This window comes from Mustela erminea, chromosome 7 (genome assembly GCF_009829155.1).
Source record: "Mustela erminea isolate mMusErm1 chromosome 7, mMusErm1.Pri, whole genome shotgun sequence".
Lineage (NCBI taxonomy): Eukaryota > Metazoa > Chordata > Mammalia > Carnivora > Mustelidae > Mustela > Mustela erminea.
Genome location: NC_045620.1, coordinates 105,704,333 through 105,725,222, shown reverse-complemented (window position 1 = coordinate 105,725,222; position 20,890 = coordinate 105,704,333). Strand labels below are relative to the sequence as shown.

At 48.8% G+C, this 20,890-nt stretch overlaps 1 protein-coding gene across 12 annotated transcripts in view; it reads left to right on the top strand.

Moving 5' to 3' along the window:
* The window catches only part of BCL2L11 (BCL2 like 11), a 46,992-nt gene extending 32,018 nt beyond the window's left edge, over positions 1-14,974 (top strand). For 10 of the 12 annotated variants that reach the window (XM_032352788.1, XM_032352787.1, XM_032352793.1 and 7 more), the window contains one exon: positions 10,510-14,974. In XM_032352788.1, the coding sequence (XP_032208679.1) occupies positions 10,510-10,608 (99 nt within the window). In that variant the 3' untranslated portion in view covers positions 10,609-14,974. Of the gene's footprint in view, positions 1-1,381; positions 1,507-1,674; positions 9,018-10,509 lie in introns of all 12 variants that reach the window. The other 2 variants (XR_004287923.1, XR_004287922.1) reach the window with 2 other exon arrangements.
* The last annotated feature ends 5,916 nt before the right edge of the window (positions 14,975-20,890 follow it).

Below are 20,890 nucleotides of genomic sequence, written 5' to 3'. Positions count from 1 at the left end.
TGTGACTAGACTTGACCCTCTTGCTGGGCCAGAAGAGACTAGCCAGAAGCAGGGCCCCAGTGCATTCATGATGACCTCCTGCTGGGGTGGGAAGGCTGATTCTGGGGGACGTGGCCATAATTCAGCAGGAAAAGATGGCGGAGTGGCCTCTTACAATGAGCCTAAGCAGCGAATTGACCAGCGTGCTGGGTCTGCCTCCTTCTGCATCTTGAAGGAGTTTGTAGATGTCCTTAGGCCAGGTCTGACTTGGATGGGGCTGCCCAAGAGAGAGGAGGCTGTTGGGTCCTGGTGCCTTTAGAGTCCAGAAGCCCTGGACACCCACACAACTCCACTTTTAGGGACTAGATCAGAACCTTTGGCCACAGAGCTTGAGGTCTTGTAATGATATTATGTGTAAGTTTCTCTTTAAACTTTACACAGGGTATCAGTGACTCTATAATGTTTCACCTGGGCCTGCCCAGATGGACCTGGTTGGTGCACCTCCATGGTGGCCTGTGTGCTCAGTGATAAGACACCTGGGCCAGCCGTGGCACGGGGGTGGGCGCACAGCGTAGGCCAAAGAGGTGGACGTTCTAGTCCCATGCAAATGGGACACGAGCTGTGGGGTTGTTTTCATTACCTTGTCTGTCCATGGGAGGTGAGAAAAGCAGTGTCTGGCGGGTTATGTCCTTCCTCCCCTCCACTTCTCCCAGGGTTACTTCACAGTTTAATATTTAAAAGGATATTGGACATGGCCCTGTCTGTTCAAATGAGATGCAATCTGTTTGTTCTCTGTGCTTTTGGTAAAATAAATATAAGCTAATTTCATTGCAATATCACAGTTTTCTGGTTGTAAGCCTTATTTTGCATCTCTTAAAAAAAAATGAACCAATGTCAAAATGTGGTCACTAATAATTTAGGGACTCTAGCTTTCTAAGTAGACTGGGGATATTGGGGGAGGCATAAGGACAGACACTAGGTGATAACCTGTTTTTTCTATAATGAAGGCAAATATATTCTCCAGATTTTATGAATTGCCCATTCAGAACACCAGATTCTGGATAGTGATGCAGTGACCCCCAAAGCGACAGATGCCTCTTGATATTGTTGGTTAAAAGTAATCCAGAGTCTACAGTGTCCATTCATTGGGGGTAGAAATCTGGGGAAGAAATGGGAGGTAGTAGTGGAAAGTCATGCATTCAAATCATCTGCTGTCTCACAGAGGGGAGTCACTTCACAGTGAGTGGTGCACAGCCCCGCCTTGCTTTATAATGGTTGCTTGCATTTTAAATATTGAGTGTCTTAATTTGCTTAATACTATTACAGTACCTTTTCTAAAGTGTTGGTCTTTTACTGCCATGAGCCTTGCGAAGCCTGACAGGATATTTTCCCATTTTTTCAGTTAGAGCAATAGAGGAAGGTGTCGTGTAGTTGTCATGTGTTCAGTCCACTTAAGGGCAGTGGGGAAGCGTATGAAACGGAGCTGTGGAGTCTGAATCCTTGAAGGAGGAGGTGTGAGAGGCACAGGTGAGCGCAAAGTCCCAGTGCATGTTCCCCTTTTCTTTTGTGACTCCGTGTACTTGCCCCCAAACAACCCCGCCAGGGCAGAGCGACCCGTGTCCCCCTCTGTCTGGTAAGTTTGATCGCTCCAAGTCTGATGTATTTTTGTAACTTTTTGTTTTGAAATAATTTCAGACTTCCCATCTAAAAAGTCGCAAGAATGGTACAAAGAACCCTCTTCTATCTGCCGCCCGAGTTCCCCACCGTTCCCGTGTCGCCACATCTGCTTTAATGTTCTCCCCCTTCTATACCTGTGCACGTGTTGTTTTCTGGACTCTGGGAATAAATGCTAGGTGTGATGTTCTTTCGCCCTCAAATCCATCAATGTGTGTTTCCTAAGAATAAGAGTATTCTCTTACATAACCACAGTGTAATTCTCAAAATCAGGAAATTAGCAGTGTGACAGTACTGTTATGTAATCTGTGGACCTCATCCAAACTTTACCAGTTGTGCCAAAAATGTCCTTTATAGTAACAACAAAAAAATAAAAAAGTTTTTTTTTTTTTCTGGCCCAGGATCCAGTTTAAAGTCATGCGTTAAATTTAGTTGTCTTATCCCTTTGATGCCATTGATTTGGAACTATTCCTCCGTCTCTGTGACCCTGACATTTTTGAAGGGTCAGGACAGGTATTTTATGGATACTCCCTGAATTTGATTTGATTTGTCTGTTGTCTCCTTGGGATAAGATTCGAGTTGTGTGCTTGGGCAGGAGTACGGCACGGGCGACATCGTGTCCTCTCCCATCAGGTCCCCAACGGGGAGTCCGTTGGCCCTGTCACTGGTGATGCTGACTCTACTCAAAGCTGGCACCTTCCAGTCGAAAGCCAGCGCGTTTGTATTTGTAATGGGAGGGAGGTGTGTGTAGAGGATGAACGACTTCCTTTCCCCATTATATTTTTATCCCGTTCATCAGCCTACATTCATGGGTCCCTGTTTAATTCAGTAGGTTCCTCTGCATTATTATCCTGGGTACTTACTTTGATCCTCAGATTGTCACAGATCTGGCCAGTGGTGGGCCTCTGGTGTGTTTTTACCTGTCAGTTCAGCATTAAAGGGCCTCAGTCGTGCAGGCACATCTAGAACTTGCTCCAGGACAAAATCCAAGCGCCCATGGAGGTGGTGGAGCTTCCAGAAGGCATCTGTTGCTGAGTAGTCTACACCCACATGGTGCCGTGACTTTTCCAGCCCCACTCTGCACCCCACCCCTGTGTCCGGGCTCAAGGATTGCTGGGGAGAGTGGAAGTCGGAGGACTTGGAGGGAAGAAGATTTCTCAGAGAAGCTAGATCTTTGTTTTGAGCTTTATGAAGAGGGTGAGTGGCTGATATTCAGCTGAGTGGTGGGGCATGGAGTGCTGTGTGCTTACTGCCCAATCTAAGGGGATGGTCCACTTGGATGGGATTCTTAGCCATGGGCCAAGGGTGCAGGCCCGTCTGTGGAGCATGTGCTGGGCCCTTCAGAACATTGGAACATGTGCTCTTGGGGTAATTAGACCCATCCTCTACTCCACGTCTGCCTCGCCCTCTTCCCCATTACCAAGGCTGCCATCGTTCACCTTTGGTGGCCTCCCCCAAGCCTTTGTAGTCAGGATATCCAGCCTAGTTTGCTCTGTGCACAGGTAGACTTCTCTTGGTTGATAGTGACTTGGGGATGTCCTGGCCGTGGCCTGCCTTGAGCAGCAGCATGTGAAACTACGTCAGACCCTCTAGATGGGCCAAGAAGTGAATGAAAACCCTTTCATTGTTTGATCCCAAGAAACAGTGTATCTTTTGTTTACACTGCTTGCTTCCTACTTCTTCTGTCCCAGGCATGTGCAGGCATGAGTAGACTGAACTGTAGGCCAACTGAAGTATAGCACCAAACCAGACAAAGTAGAGAGGGAAAGGGAGGTGGCTCACAGACTGGTTTAGGTGGAAACAAAAGCTTAATGGAAGTGTCACCCATTTGCATTTTCATACATGATACATGAACTTGAACTCTTCCTCTGCTGTCCTTCCCAGGACATGAACTCCCTGTGCTGTCGGATTCCTGGTTTTATAAATGATACTGTTCTATAGGTAATGTACAAGGGGGAGGATCTAATCTGTAGCTCTCTTGTTTGGAAATAGCATAACCTGAATATAAACTCAGAGATATGTGTCCTCGGACAACATTCCTTTGAGTCCCTCAATAATTGAACATAGAAGCTTTGTAAATGAGCCACTTTCTGTTACTGTTTGAGCAAAGAATAGTGAAAAACCAGCATATGAATTAGTACATTGAAACTGGACGCATCTCATGAGATGGTGAGTCGCCCGCAAGTTGATAAAATGACAGTTTTCATAGCAAAAACTGTTGTGAGCAGCTTAAGTGAATTAGTGCCCATCATTGATCTGTGACACAGTTTGAAGAATCGGTGAGTGTTTGCCTTCCAGCTGGAGGAGGGAGCTCAGGGTTTTGGCTTTAGGAGCCTTCCGATGCCCCCATTGCAGAGTCACTGGAGCCTGTGTGATCCAGGAGTCATCCTTCTTATGGCTTCAGCCCTTTGTGTCTTTCCCTGAGACCTTCGGGACAGCACGTGGTTGCGCTCATTGATCCCAATGGCAGCTGTGGATGGCAGGTTTTCTGAACGAGGGCATTCCATGACTTGGGGATAAAGTGTGATCTTACAGGAAAGCAGGACTTGTGGACAGGTGTGAGAACTTTGGGGTGAGGCCTTGAATCCTACTCTATCCATTATATCCTCTAGGCACCCCATTTTCTCTCAGCCTCCTCAGGATGTGGTGAAGGTCACAGGGACCCATTCAGGGACGGAGCTAGAAATTGCTATCATCGCTAGCCCGTCATGCTGAGGTTTCTCTGCACTAGAACTGAAACATTTCTCAGCTGGTCTTCAGAGTTGAGACGGATGCTGCTGACTTGGTTCACTTGTTCAGCACCCTGCTTGTGTTGGGCCCTACCGATGCATGCTGTGTCTGGGTATGCACAAACAGGAGACGGGGCTGGGGCGCTGGGGTGTGTTTCAATGGCTGGGTGGGCATCGCCCTGGGTGCGGCGGTGTCCGTACACGCTGCCCGCGGCTGCCGCTCCATCCGCCTGTAGCAGGTGGGTACACCTGCACGCCTGCCTCGCGGTGGGTGGGGAGGACCCGGGCCATTCACACAGAACTGTTCAGAGGTGCAGGTGCCCGGAGGGGGACTTCAGAGAGGTCTGTCTGGGGTTTTTTAATCTCTGGAGGAGGAAATGAAGATGCACATGAGGCGAGGCTCGCAGTCTGCAGCCGCTCTCACCATCCTTCGCTAGCCGCCTCCCAGCTGATCCAGAGCAGAGCGCTTGGGGCTGTGGTCACAGAGCGTTACGTCTCAGCAGCGCTTCTCTGGGGCTGGGGCATGTCGGAGCCGTGTATTCTTGCTCCAGGGCTCATGTTTTGTCTGACGGAGGCCCCCCCGCCCCCCCGCACCCACGTATCTCTGGCTCCTCTGCGGTTGCTCCCCATGCAGTGCCACACATCCCGGGTGACAGTCCGAGGGCCACCGAGTCAGAGATCTGCCAGGAGAGGGGTGTGCGCCGTGCTGCCTGAAGAAAACCCTGGGAATGCAGGGCCTGACAGCAAGTCAGCAGGGGAAGCGCTTGGTCTGCAGAAAGCCTGAGCTATAATAGTTTCTTTGAAATGATACATCAGAAGCAAAGGAGAGGCAGATTCACACTGATGGGATTTTTCTGTGACTTCCCCTCCTGGGGAGGTCAGCGGCTGCTCCCGAGGTGGGAGAACTCCCTCCCGCTCAGCCTGTGGGAGCATCACGTCTGGGGGAGGGGCTCCTGGCACCCTTTCCACAGCTGTGTTGACATCAGAGTGAGTTAGGCACAAGCTATGCAAATCCCCCCGTTGCCGTGGTGATGAATAGAAAGTGAATCTGGGCAGCACTGCAGCAGCAGCCTGACACCTGAAAGCAGGAGGCTGTCAAACCTCCTCTAAAATCTGGGCCGAGGTGGAGAGACCCAAGATGCTCCGTGTGGTAGGCCCTTTTCCTCTCTGATCTCTGCCTCCGTCACTTGTCATGTAAAATACTGTTTAGGTTGTTGGAGGTTATAAATGCATAGAGGTGGTCTTCCATCAGGATCACTCCAGCTTGCTCTGCTCCACCCACCCACCCACCCAGTCAGCTTGGATTGTGGCAACAACACCCATGCGTGTCCTGGAAGATGCCGCGACAGCCCCTAGGGGACCAGACACCACCCAGACACTCACGTGACCCGCTTGTCGATCTGGGGCAGACGTTCCCTGTCAGTCTCAATTGAGAGAAAAGAATTCACAGTCCAGAATTCTGTCTCTTCTAACATGTTACCACTCAAAGATTACATCCTTCTAAAAAGGAAGAAAAAAAATTACTAAGGACCTGTTAAGTATTCAGTGTTGAAATTCTGTAAGGGGTTTTTTGAGTGAGTTTAAAAATTGCTGTGTGTTTCAGAGTTCTGTAGGTATTCCTTGCTTTTTCACTTGTCTCTTAGAATTTGCTTTTGAGCTCTCTGGTATAATGGTGAAGATCAGGCCGTCTTTACCTTGTTACTTTGACTGCCAGGAAGCTCTTAGCCAAAGTCTGGCTCTTTGGCAGTAGACCTCAGCCCTGGTTCCCAGGGTAAGTCTCTCTTGATGTCATTTCTTACCTCTCTTAACATTCATGTTTTTTGCGCTGTGCCCATCTGTGATTTTTGTGCTTCAGCTTCCTTGAGTAATGCCAAATGTATATGTGTTGTCCTTTCTGAGTCCTTTGGCCCAGTGGGGATTGGACCAGCCTTTGGAGTGTGGATTAGTGAGCTCTTGTGCTGAAGTCTGAGTTGAGTTGACTTGATTTTGATTCTACAAGTTTGGTCTGTCCCCTCGTCTGTGAAATCTGAAAGAGAGTTATACTGGCCCACAGCTCATTGTGAAGACTGAGAAGGTGTGTGGTATGTCATTTTGTTGAGTGGAGGCAGTGAGTGAGTGACTCTTCTGGACCCTGGGCAAGGGCACCCCAAATCTGAAGGCCTGGTGTGTTTCGGGCGGCTTCTCAGAGCCTGGGCTCATCTCTGCCTGCGGAAGAGCAGAGCTGGCCCCAGAACTGTGCTCTCCGGTTGTGCGGTGCTTCTCCCAACCACCCTGGACTGCCTGGGCTCAGGGTCTCTTGTATCTGCATGCTTGCTTCCCTGGACTGGGCAGGAGGGGATATTCTGCTCGGATTATTTTCGTATTATGATAGTAATTGAATTCTGATACTTGGTTGTTCCTCTCAAGTGTAAGTTGAAGGCGGTTCTCGTGCAGACGCCTCTGTGGAGGCTAGTGCTGTGTCCTGTGCCTGGCTGCTGCAGGCGGAGGTAGTCCTGTGTCTCAGGGCCGCGGTGGCTCAGAGGGCCCCAGCTTCTTGCAAGTCTGCCCGGACCCCACCCAAGGGTATTCCTTTGGCACAGCCCCACCCCCAGCTGCCACCCAGGTTGAGCCCGTGTCCTCTGGTGAGGACATAAGGGAACTGTTTGGGGATTCCCTGCTGAATGCTCTCAACACTGTCTCCAGGGACACTTCTCAGATCTTCCAAGAAGCGCCTGAGTCTCCCGCAGGGAAGCATGTCCCAGCTCTGGGCCTTCCTGCCCTGGATATCCCAGGGCCCTGCTTGCCTCTCTGGCGGGCGCTGCTTTCTCTGCCATTTCATTTACCTTGTGTATTGCTATTGTCCTATTACCCCATTTATTTGTATGGCTGTTCCCCACCAGAGCGTAAGCTTCATAGAAAGAGATGCTGTCAACACTTTTCTTGCATCTTGACTCCACCTCGGCACAAGCCTCCCATTTTCCTGGAATGCATATAGGTGTTCTTTATCTGCAAAGCGGGAACTTGAGTCCTGATTACAGGAGCAGGGCAGCAGCTGTGGCTTTCTTACAGGCTGCTGTCACTGTTGGTAACACCCACGGTGGCCCTTGGGCTGGGCATTGCTGTTTTGCACTTGTTGCTTATGACAAGAGGAGTTGCCCACCGAGCCTAGTGGATGCAGGCTTTCCGAGGCAGGCCCCAACACACTCCCTGCCCCATGCAAGCAGGCCTAGGGGCTGTAGCCCCTGACCCAGACAGGAGTATGGACTGTCAGAATTAGTTCCTGGAGAGAGATAAAAAGCTGAATGTTGAAGGAGTCCTCTTCTGGACACATGGGATGGCCATAAAAGTCAGTTACCCCAAAGGATATAGTTCCTGATCTAAACGGTGGAGATAAAAGACCCAACAGAATGGGGCCCTACACTTCAAGCACTTGTGTTTTGTGTGTGTGTGTGTGTGTGTGTGTGTGTGCGCACGCCCGTGTGTGTAAGCAGAAGAGATCACTATAATGCATAAATGGTTTGTACTTCGTAGCATATTTATTTTAAATAATCTCCTTTATCCAAATGCAGCCCATTAACATATCTTTCTAAAGTACTTTTATGAATTAATGTAAAACAGCATTATACAACTCAGATCTAAGAAGTGTTATCTTAAAGAGGGAAGGAACCAGGAATGTTCACTAAGCATGAAAAGGTATATTCCTTTGCTAGGACTGCCATAACAGAGTACCACGGGGAGGGGTGTGTTGAACAACAGAACTGTTCGCTCACAGTCCTGGAGGCCAGAGGACTGAGATCTCGGGCTGGTTGTGCTGACAAGTGCTCGGAGCTGTTGGCTGGGGCCTGGCTGGTGTCCTCACCTGCCGGCGCCCATGCCTCCTGCCCCTCGCTGGCATCATCAGGCACCTACCGTGTGCTCCTGTGAATGAGCCGATGCGTGCGGCTGCAGGTGCTAGAGGGCAGCGAGTCTGCGAGAAGCAGGAGCTGCCTGTCCTCCAGCTGCTCCGGAGCAACAGGCCGTACACGCTGAGCTGTGCCAGCTTCAGCCGGCTATGCCAGCGGTCAAGGGTTTTCGGGACTGGTGTGGCCTTGGAATTCAGTCATAATGGCTTCCTCCATTGAATGTTGTCCAAAAGCAGTTTCTTGCTGGCTTAAAAGCAAAAAGCATGTGCCGTGTTGTCACACGCGCTGTCTGAGAGAGTAGGCGTCCTGCTGTCCTTCCTGAGTAGTTGTAGCATCTTCTTGCTCAGGGATTGGGTGTTCCTGTTGCCAGAATTTCCTGCATGGCCCCTGCCCCCTCCCCAGCTTCCTTTGAACATCCCCATGTCCTTTACACTTGACATGCAAGCAGAACTCTAAAGAACTTGGAAAAACTGGTCTTGTGATAAGACTCTTAAACGTCACGGCCACTGCCATCCACCCGATGTCCTCAAAGGGTAGGTGGGGGATATCTCCTCTCAGACGCGGCCAGTTCTGGAATATAAAATGAGCTGCACGGAAGCAGTTGGGATCTGTCCCCAACGTGGCCCTGTCCCTTTGCTGGAGTCACTTTGACCCCATTCTCTTGTCTTACCGAGGCTGGGAGTGACACCTGGCTGACACAAGATTTCCCACCTTGAAGAGATTGCTTAGCCCTGTGCACGCTTTCTTCATTTTAGTAAGTCGTGGTTTTATTTTGAATAAGCCTCTTTCAACCTATTAATATTAGTCTCAACTAAAATTAACCTTCCCCTAAATTATTCTCACACAGAAAAACCAAAGTAATTTTGAAAGTTAAATCAAAACAAAGCAATCTTGTGTGTAAAACAGATAAAAATCACAGACTGTGGTTACGGAGCGCCTGTACAGGAATCGCTTACAGAAAGCCGATTTCCTCCAGTCTGGTTATGGAAGGAGAACGGGAAATGCCCGGGCCTTATCACAATCCCGCCCTGTCAGACCCGTGCTCGAGAGCTCCTGTAAACAGTCACAGGCAGGGCTTTCACTGGCAGCTGGTGTCTGCGGGCAGTGTTTGCGTGTGGCGGGGGGGGTGCTCATTACCAGCCCCACTCGTGGCCCCTGGGTTCACGGTGGTGTGTTGGAAACTTCACCTGCCCGAGGGAGAAGGGGGCTTGTGGAGAGCTAGCTGGTCTTTGGCGTCGATGACTCACTGAGGAAGTGAGGGCTGCAGACCTGAATCGTGAAACGGGTTGTAGCTCCCGGCGTAGAGGCAGGTGTGCTCCTTTGCCGCCTTTGGCTGCTCTGAATGGCCCCCTCACACGCACTGGCAGGATGGATTAGAACTCAGAGATGGGCCCTGCGGCAGCCCCGAGGACCTCTGAGACCTTTCATCTGGCAATTTCCTTGCGAATGGTTTCTCCGCTTGTCGTAAACATGGTGGTCACTGGCAGAGAAGCCTTTTTAAAAAATTTTAATTGTTCTTTGTTCCCCACGTGGGGTGGGAGATGGGGGTTGACCCTGCCTGTGTGTGCATGTGACCGTGGATACTGCGCTGAGCCACCCGTGTTTACATAGCAGAGCTGCCCACCCCCCATCAGCCAGAGGCCTTGTGACGCATCGGTGCACCACTTGATTTAGCTTCTTAGGACAAATTACCTCAAATCACTGGTTTCTCAAGTAAACTAGCACTACCAGAAATTCACCCTTGGGGAGTCAGCATATTTGAATGTTAATAACCTGGGTAGTGAGATAGTCACTTCGCACCTCTCCTCTGTCCCCTCCACCCTGACCTCTGCCCACAGGACGCTGGCCACCGTGGATCGGGGGATGGCTGTCCTCAGCACCTGCACACAGGTGGATGCAGATAGAGGCCATTCTGGCCAGAGATGACCTTACCTATAGAAAAAATAGTAGGTGTGTTTTTACAGAAGCAAACTGATTGTCTTTGAGGTTGCAAGCATTCTTCGGGTTTCTGTGAAGCAGTCGGCATGCTGCTGCTCATACTGCTCCTTCCGTAGTGGGAGGTAGGAAGGACTCGGGCCTCGCAATCTCAGGGGAAGGATCGGTGTTGGGAAGCTTCTGCGCTCGCAAAGGGGTACCCCTCCATAGCTGCGACAGTGGGACGGGTGGTTCCCTTATAGACAGGCCTCCCCCACCTGAAAATAACATGAGGGCTGAGAAACTAAGAAGCTTTCCTGTTGTTGTTTCAGGTCTTTTTGAATAATTACCCAGCAGCCGAAGCCCACCCCCAAATGATTATCTTACGACTGTTACGTTACATCATCCGCCTGGTGTGGAGATTGCAGTGACGACGGGCTCCTCGCGGGGCCAGATGTGTGCAGACATTTCGCTGGTTCCGACCAACAAGCCCAGCACCGCGGCTAAGGGGTGCCGTTGCTGTGCGGCTGGCGGTTCTTCCCCAGAGAGGTCATGCGGGGAGGCCAGCCGACGCGATCCGAGGACGCTGCGCTGCATGTGGACTCGACCTTTCTGTCCGCCACACGGCAGAATTTCTGATGGAAGTTTGTTGTGAATGTAAATGAGGGAGGATTCTTTTAAAAAAAAAAAAAAAAAAGTACAAATCATGATTCTTTGGAGCAGGATTTTATGCAAGAATGGTGTTTACACACGGTGTGGTTTTTTTTTCCACCTTCTTTAATAAGAACAGGTTTTTCAAAAAGGAAATGGAAACTTTTTAACCAACTCGTGAATGATTTTTGTACTAAAATTTTAAGAACCTATTGCCTACTCTCAGAGAATTATGTAAACTCTGCAGTGGAAACTGAGCCAGCTAATTGATAAAGCTGCCTTAGTTTATTTTTAGAGATTACTGTACAGAATTTTTAAAGGGGAGAGGTATGAGATAGCCCCCTCCCTGCCCTGCCATTGGCTTTTCAACGTGCTTTTTTTTTTTTTTTTTATCATTAATACCAAATAAGTTCTTATGAAACAAAATCAATTTAAAGGGGCAGAGGGTCTGTTGTCCGCCTGTATTGCTATGCCACTCCCGTTTTGTAAATATTTACTTACCTCCTTAAATTCAGTTGCATCCCTGGCGAAATTTTAAAACTCTCTTCGTGTATTTTTCCTCGTCTCCTTTGGTGATGCTCCTCTGGTCTGTCTGGAGGCTGATGCACACAGGAGGTGCAGCATATTCTCATCATGAAAGGGAACTGGGTCAGAGCATGAATAAGGATCTGCCTGTGACCTCCACAACCCCATTGGCTTGTCTGTCAGTAGCTTATTCACTGGGACGTGCATAGTGTTGGTTTTCACTGGTTTTGATGGGCTCGTCATTTACAGGTGTTCTGAAGAAGGAATAGCAGTCCTAGCACAGACAGGTACCATGGCCCTCGGCACTGTAGGCTTCTCTGGTTGCAGACTCACCCGCGGTCACAGGTGCACCGTCAGCAGGGGCCGCAGGTGGTAAACGTGCCCGCTCGCTGATCTGGTGGGACTGTAGGTGTCAGAGCTCCAGCCCTCGTGGGAATTGGCGCAAGTCATGAGCGGGGCTTTAGGCGGCTGTTTCCTAGGCTTCCAGGCTTTTCATACAACTCCAGGTTCATCTGGCCTTTGATGCCTGACACTTGGCTCCTACCCCTCCAAATCCACTTAGGAACGAAGGCCTAATTCTGCCTTCAGCTGTACCGTATAAACACTGCATTGGAGCCCAAATCTGAAGTGGGCTTTCAGCCTCTGACAGATGTCTGTCTGTCTTGTTCCGTTATTCTCGGGACAGTTGGGTGTTGTTGGACCACACCTGGTACACCCACCTCTCTTGGGCAAGCTCGCTCTTTCTCCACATCTGCCTGGGGTGGGGTACAGCAACTGGAGGGTCCATGAGTTGGTGTGTCATTTCAAAGGCAGTTAAACAATTTGGGGAGACCCAAGAGAGATCAGGAAGCAGTGAAAGAGGAGAGGTAGAGATCATTTCGTGAGCCCTAAAACTTCCAATTTGAAACCCCAGATCCTTAAATGGCATTTTAAGAGAAAAACGTGATTTTTCAAACAAGTCAGCAGTGCCAACCATTCTTGTTTTGCTTTGGGCCCATAGAGGACCAGAGTTTTCACGTAATTAAGTGGGGAAATCCGTTTCTATCTTGATAATTCCATATAAATATATATATATACATATATATGTATGTATATATGTATATATCTAAAGCATATATGCATTTTCCATTAGGTAGAGATATTTGATTCCAAATATTCTTCCTTTTTTAGGATTTTCTTTTGCCCCCAAAGTCTTGTTGGGGTCTCGAATATTTTTAAAGCTGTGTTGAGTGTCAACTTGTGTTCCTGACGTGTCTCAAACCCCTCAGTAGGGTCGTGAAGTCCACGCGGTTGTAAGACGGTGGTCAACCTGCTGGGCACACACACACCAAAGACGTATTTGGTTCTGGGCACCACCCCAGCCCCATCCCCCCAGGATCTCCATACTCGGTGCCAGTCTCTCTGACTGGAGCACTTTACTCTGTTTCTTCAATACTGCAGCTCCCTGGGCACAGTGCCCGAGGGCTGCGTGCTGGCATACCTCTGGCTCAGTGGTCGCCTGGCCTCCAGGCTGGCCACAGAAGCAGCTTGTGAGGAAATCAGAGATTCTATGAATTTGTAGTATTAAGGAGCAGGAAGTTGCACCAGGACTGAAGAGAGATGACTGGATGTCTCTGTACTGTACGTACCTGTTTATCACGCCGCCTCCCTGCGGAAGAAGGTATACCTACTATGGTAGACCTTTGACTTTTTATTGTTTATTTCTTTTACTTTTTGTAGGAAAAAGAAAAAGACTAGATCCCTTTTTGGAAACTGAATGCGGGTTTTGTGCCTTGACCACCTCTTGTCCCATGAGGTTTGTAGAAAGTGTCCTGTGACTTATCACAGAAATGCAATAAACATGCAAAAGAGTCCCACGACCAATTCTTCCTGTTACCTGTACTCCCGCCCCGAAGCGAGTTCGCCAAGAGCTGCTTGTGGGGTTGCAGGAAAACCAGGCAGAACTTCCCTTTGATTAAGAAGAGTGTACCCCATAGAGAATAAATTTCTCCTGTCCCCCCTTCTTGATATTGTATATATTTTGACTATTTATTAGATTAGGAGGTCACATTTTACTTACCAACTGAGCCAAATGTCTGTGTGCAATTGTGTTCCCTTTCCCTCTCTTGTAAAATTTTGTACAGCATAAATGAGTAAAGATCACTGTTTTTACTAAACTTTTTCAGAATTGAGGATTGTACATATTGTAGATTCTTTTTCTGTGTAATGTGTCCTACTGTTTCATAATGCTGTAACTTGTAGAAATGTTGTATATTTATTTCCTGCTTATTTAATGTCTTACGTTCTGAAAAGTGTTGACCTCCCTGCTCCCCCCACCCCACCCCTTCCCCTGCTGTACCATTCATTGCTTTGGCTCTGAGGTGGTGACTGTTGAGCCCCACGCCCTTCCCCAGGCCGCCCTCCAGCTTTGGTTCCTGGTATTTCTGGTCACATGGGTTTAAATTCTTGGGGTCTGCTATCCTGATGATGAAGTCTGTGCTGAGCCATCAGTGAAAGACCATAGATATGGCCGGCTACAAAATTCTACAAAAAATAACCAGTGACTTTCTATTCCTTACGAGCCAGCTTCTCGTGGATGCGTACTCTATTAAGGCCAGCCCATATCTTTTTTATTTTTATTTTATTTTAATGTATTATTGGCCATTGGGACAGCCTTTTCCATTGAACAGGTATCCCTAACAATTCAGAGTTCAGAAAAATAAAAATGGGCCCCTTCTGGGGGTGCTGCCAGGAGTTGTGCAGGGCAAGAGAAAGGGACAGGTGAGCCAGAGTGCTCCTGCCTGGAGAGGGACATCAGGACCACCACCTCATGCCACTTACCCATTTTTGGCAACTGGTGAGTAGTTGAATTATCCCCTACCCGCTGTGTCCTGTGCGTTGAGGTGTGGGCTTAGTGGTCTTTAGGAGCTAATTGTACAGAACCGCCCCCCCCACTGCCCCCAGCCCTAAGCCCTTTGGTCCCTGCCTTTGATCAGCCTGCTTCAGGTTGTCTTCCTTCTGCTTCTCTGTTGGCTTCGAGAGAGGTTGGGGGTCCCACTCGACTGGATGTTAAGATGTGAAAGCTCACAGAAGCTTTAGAGAGACTTCCTGGTGGTCCCGTGTCAGTAGATGGTTCTAGCATCCCTGCTGATTTAGCCTGGTGCCTGTGTGTGTCCACTCCCCGCTCCCGTGGGTGCGGGGGTGGGTCCACACGTGATGCTAAACCAGCTGAGGGGACTCCTTCCAACGGCATTGTATTCACGAAGCACCCTTGAACTCCCAGCTAGGTAACTTGACTACTTTTACTTGGGAATCAGAATTAGAAGCTCTCTGAAGTTGTATGTCCAGGTTCTGTGACCACTAGTTACTGTATCAGAACTCATCAGGTACACATTCATTAATAGCACTGATCTGTCTGTATACGGACCCGTCACTAACCTGTTTCCTAGGACCCAGCGTATGTAGCATTTGTATTTGCGATTTCCCTGGCTTACTTGTGTTTTGCACTGATGAATTTTGACAGGGTAATTGCCACTTTACTTGTGCAATACTGCTGTAAATAACTGCAGATTTTTTTTTTTTTAAGAAACTTAATCTTTTATGTTCTTAATGAAGTTTATACAAATAAAACTTTCAACTAGTTTTCGGTGAGCTGTTTGGTTTGTTTCCCAGAGCACTGGAGAAACAGCTGCTTCTCTATGAATACACACACCCACACCTCTGCCCTTCATCGTCCCGGAAGGCATTACCTACGTGTAGATTTTAGGAGTTCTCGCTGGAAGACAGCACTGTGTAGCATGCTTAAAAGCAAACCACTCTTAAAAGTTTTGAAGTGGCTGGCAAGACCTGCACAGTTTTCTGCCCACGTAGTCAGATATGACTCAGTATCTGGTGGGGGGGGGGGGGCGGTTGCTGGAGGCAGCCCTGTATTGATTAGTGATTGGGGCAGTCCTGCCATCCATCCCATCCTGTCCGGTAGTTGGAAGAAAGGAAAAACAAAAGATGGGGAGTATGGCTCAACTGTGGTAGCAAGGACTCATCTACAGAGCTGAGGGGATCGCCAACAGGTGTGTCCGGAGCCCTGTGTGTGAACTGACCCAGCCGCCTGGTGAGGGCTCCCTGAGTGTTGGGGTGCTTTGCTGCACAGAGGGGCTACGAACTGCTCTAAGGGATGGCAGAGAACTGAAAGCTCAGTTTGCGGGGTCGAGGCTGTAAAATCTGAATCAAGTAATTATGTAATTGACCACTTTCACTCAAATAAATGCTGGGGACTTTAAAAGACGGGCTGAGCTTTGCTTTAAGGGGGTAATCTGTCCATGCTTTTCATTTTAATTAAGCAAAGCAATACACAAATACAGTCTCGTCCCTATAGGTATGTGTGTCTAGATTTATTTCAGATTATGTGTATTCCAAACCCAGCTTGCTTGGATTCCCATCCCCAGTCCTCCTTCCTCACCCACACACAAGTCCGAATTTTTCCAGATCCTTTTCGTTGCTCTGTGTGCCTGCCTATACTACATTGGTTTTGCTTTTTCTATAAATGCTTCAATTCGCACATGATTCTGACTTAGCTGGAGGTCTCACATCTTCCCATCGTGACTGCTGCTTTCTGACCTCTGTATCAAGTACACACAGATAGGCTGCTGGTCACCCGGTATCCTGCTTCTGGCATTTCTGCGTCATCAGGACTGCCCTGCCGCCCCTCCCCGGCAAGCGGGAGGGTTGCGCGGTGGTCTTGGTACAGGGAGGTGGACATGGGAGAGGCTGCCAGCCCAGCTCTGCTCACCCAGCCACCAGCAGCACGTGAGAACGCTTGCTTTCCCTCACGCTCTCCGACAAGTGTCCTCACGTCCTATCAGCCCAGAGGACAGGGAAGTTGCATTGTTAGTCGAATTCAGATTTTTCTGTTGACAAAGAGAATGATCTCAGGTATTGCAGGCATGTGCCTTTTTGATCAAGGCCTTTCCTTGCAGTTCAATGGGGTTTTTCATTTTTTCCTGTTGATGATGAGCTCTGTAAAGCATGAGTAAGTAAAAAATCTCCCACGGGTCGGAAATAGCTTTCCTTTTAGTCTGTTGCTGTTTTTCCCCAACATTGGATTATCAAGATTTCTGAACACACAGAAAAGTTGAAAGAATTGTACAGAGAACCAAAACACACCCACCCCCTAGATTCTATCTTGCGCAATTTGCTAGATCTTTTTTTTTTAACATTGCCCATCCACCCACTCATCTGTCTATTACTCTGCGCGTTCCACAGTAAACCGTAGTCCTCGGTACTCATCCCTAAATAGTTCAGCACACATATTATCTAGAGTTGTTCTTTTTTGTTAATAAATTTCTCTTTTGAGAAGAAAACTTTTCCAGTTTTCAAGAAAACTTGAAAACTTACACACAACAAAACACAGATATTAAGTGTGCATTTGCTACGTTTTGACCAAGGATAAAGCAGTCACCCAAACCTCCATTAAGATGAGGAACATTGCCATCCTTCTAGAAAGTTCTCTCCTGCTCCTTCCCAGGCAGTCCCTCCTATCCCACCCCAGGGGTGACCAGGGTTCTGATTTTTTTTTCCCACCGTAGATCAGTTTTTGTGGATAGTTTGAATAGAATCGTGTAATATGTTTTTTGCGTGTGTCTGGTTTCTTTTTTGCTCAGCTTAATGTTTTTGAGACCTGAGTTATAATCAGTAACTTCCTTTATATTCAGTCAAGTATTGTCGTACTGTATGAACAGACGACATGTGGTCCATTGCCTTGTTCATGAACCCCTGAGCTCTTACTAGATTGGGGCTAAGATCGTATAAAGCTGCTGGGACTATCCTTCCTCATGTCTTTTTGGGAATGTATGTTTTACTCCGTCGCGTGTTTTTTTCCTGCCTGAGGTGCACTTGAGGTAGTCACTACCACTTTAGAAGTCAGCTTTCATCTTCCTTAGGCTTCCGTAGTTCTTATCTTGAAAGACCTTCCCTCTGCTCAAGTTTCAAACATATTACATTTTATTCATATAATTATACAGTTTTTTAAATAATTTTTAATCTGGATTTTTTTTTTAATGATATGTTGTATGAATCTAACTTTGCCCGCCTTCCTCCCCACACCCCTGCCCAGACAGCTAAGACTCCTCCCTTCTCCAAACCAGCCTGAAGTGGCTATTTGACATCTATCAATTTTTGTACAGGTGGTTCTGTTTCTCAGTTCTTTCCCATTGATCTTGTTTAATCTACATTATCCCGATTACTCTTGTTTTTCTTAATTGAAGTATCGTTGACACAATACTAGTTTAAGGGGCACACAACGAGAGTGATCCAAAATTATAAACATTACAAGACGCTCCCTACAGTAACTGTGGCCACCAGCTGTCACCATACAGAGTCACCCCCACACGAGGACATTCCTGAGGCTGTACTGCTCACCTGTGGGACTTAATCTGCTTTACAACTGGAAGCTCGTGCCTCTTCATCCCCTCCGCCCATTTTGCGTACCCCTCCAGCCCCCCTTTGATTACTCTAGTTTTATGTTCTTACATTTCTTATCCTTATTTTTCAAGATTGTCCCAGCCATTCGACATTTGGTCTTAAACGTGCGTTTTAGAATCCATTTAAGCTTGAAAAATTCTGTGGGGATCTAGCTTGGGAGGACAGTGACTGTATATGCATTTAGGGGCGCACTGTCATTTTTCCAAGAAGTTTTTCAGGGTGGATAGTCTTTGTATCCGTCTGTGAGGTTTGCTGTTTGATGATTTCAGTACACGAGTTTTCTTCCATACATCCTGCACATTTGTTAGCTTTTCTTTATGAGAGGGAGGGGGATTATCCAGTGTCCAACCCCCCATTCTCCCTTTCTTATCTCCACCACAATTTCCCCCTCTCTCCCTGCCCCTGGCACTGCTGAGGGTGCCATGTCCTAAGCTTGGCCGATGTAACACTCTTTGAATCTAGAGCAAGCGAGGCAAAGATGGGCTGTTGGGAGGACGGCATCCTTGAGGCTGAGGGGGCAGGTTGACATTCCCTAGCCGTAGTACTTTGCTGCCCAACCACCAGCATGCCAGTGCCTGGTCTCCCAGCTTCCTTTGTGTTCTGTGAGCCCGGTGCCCACCCCTCCACTAAGTTCTCTGTGCGCTGAGTTAACCAAGAATTGTTGACAGCCGTAGGCGCTAACTCATTCCTACCTGTCAGGAAGGGCTGAATAAAAAGGTGGTAAGGAGTTCTCTCTAAAGAAAACAAATTCAGAACGTGAGAGGTGACAAGCTGTTAAAATTCTCCACTAGGGCAAGACCAGATAGGGTATATGAGAATATGGAAAATGACAAGGCAAAAATTCTCCAAGTTCCCTAACTTTTACCATGGGGATCTCCTTTCCTGAACACACTGTTTCCTGAGACAACCCCTGAGTCTTTAGAAGTCATGGCCAAGAAAACATATTAGAATGTCAAAGGCCCTTGTTTCTAGAATGTTCTGCCATATGATACCTGTGTTACCAGAAGGGACTCAGCAAGAGAAGATCATCACAACCTCTCCCCTTTGCCTTCTTAAAGCAGACTTAGGGAGAGGCAGCTCTAGGATAACTTCCTATTTGCTAATGAAACCAGATCGAACTTGAACAGCCACTCTTAAAATATACCCTAAAGATGTCAGGTTCCATTGTTGACCTTCTGGCCCAGAAAGACATCAGAGGGTTTATGCAACCTCATTTCTCTGTTAGTAACTTAAGTCGTGGTTTTCCTAAAAAATTCATTTGTTCAATCCAAGTATGTAGTAAGACCCTACCCCATATCCCAGACACAAATGAAAGTGTTGAAAGTGCCTAAGACTAGGACATGCTAGGGCCTGTGTTGCTCCAGGTCTCACGGGCAGAGAGCAGAAAGACCCTGATGAAATGCTGTGGTGGAATCCCAGGGAGCAAGCTGTTTCAGGAGCATGGAGAAGCAATGGGGAGTGATGTATGGTTCCACCCGTGTCTCCCCTACCTTCCACCTGGCTCCAGAGCCCCCTGTAGTGACACCCCTAGTGACAGCTAACCCCTGGGTGTGTATGTGTGAGGTCCTGTCGAGAGTATCTCATCATCTCAAATAGTCCTTTGAAGAAACTGCCCTTATTACCCCAAGTGTCCAGATAGAGAAACTGAGTCACGAAATATTTAAGCTTCTTGCGCAGGGTCTCCGAGCTCATGGTCATGGTAGTGACTCTGCCAGATTCCCCTTCCTCCGTTCAGGTCCTGGCAGAGCAGGAGGCTGAGACCAGGCAGGGTCTGCCTCAGATGGGATGCCCATGGGTCTGCCTTGCCTCGGAACAGTTCCAGACATTCTGGGAACTTGTGACTCTCTGGCCTGGTCCCAACCGCCTTGTAGGGGCAGGAGGGGTTGGGTGCTGTGGGCCCCAGGGCTCACTTGCATCTCAAGCCCTGGGGCATTTCGGCTTTACGAATGGCACACCCCAGAGGAACCCCTGTCCCCTGCCACCCGTCCTGCACTTCTTAGGGGTCAGACCTCCTGCAACTCATCATGACCTCACCCGATGACCTCCTGTGGACAGTGTGGGTTGTCCCAAGAGTTCTGGGTATTGTCGGAGCCTCCTGACCGCTGCCCATGTCTCTGTAAGGTGCAGCCTCAGTCTGAGGGAACCTGTGCTTGCATCCCTCCACCTGCTGCCCCACTCACTCCAGCACGGCGGCCTCACGCACTTTTCTACAGGTCAGGCCACATTATTGGTGGCATCGCAGTGCCAGGATGATGGAGCCGAGGGGTCACAGACCGTATGAACGTGGTCTCCCAGCTAGCAGTGTAGAGTAAGGTCAGTCAGCGAGGGCCTGTTGTGCATCCGTTAGGAACGGAATCTGCTAGCTCCCATTCCCATCTAGCCGGTGAGCCTGTCTTTCCAGACTGAGCCAGGAGGGTGCTCCGACCCCAGGGCCTCCCACACCTTCAATATCCTGCCTCATCTACCAGGCTGCCCTGGGACTCAGCACCATGTCTGAGCCCAGAACCCCGGCTGGGTACAAATGTTCCTTTTGCTTGTCTTATCCTGGTGCACATGGTTGGGTGCCAGGCCAGGGCAGGATTTGGGGCTCATGTCATCTAGTTCCCCCACCTACCCCTCTCTTCAGTGGAAGCTGCGTTGTAGCCGTCAGGTCTGGGCTCCCTGGGGACTCAGGCAGGCCAGCTCCAAAAGCTGCTGTTCTTATGGGGAGACGAAGCTGCCCACATTTTCTTCTGTTCTCTTTTTAAAAAGAATTGACGCGGGTACAAGAAGATACAGTGAAGTGTGCAGCAACCGCGACAGACCAACCCATGTCTGGAGCTGAGGAGTTCACTCCCCGGGGAAGGTGCAGAACATGTTCAGTTGTAAGCGTGAGCAGTTCAGTCCTGCCTGCCTAAGGCCCAGGCGTGCCCCTGACCTGTCCGCTGTCTCCGCGGGCCTCAGGCTGGGAGCTGTTCCTGCAGAGGCATGAGGAGAGGCTGGAGATCTGGCTGGGGTCCCCCAAGGGCGTTCGGGGCCTCTCAAGGCCCTTCAAACAGGAAAGGGAGCCCCATTTGTTATTTGACTGAGTTCCAGGCAGCC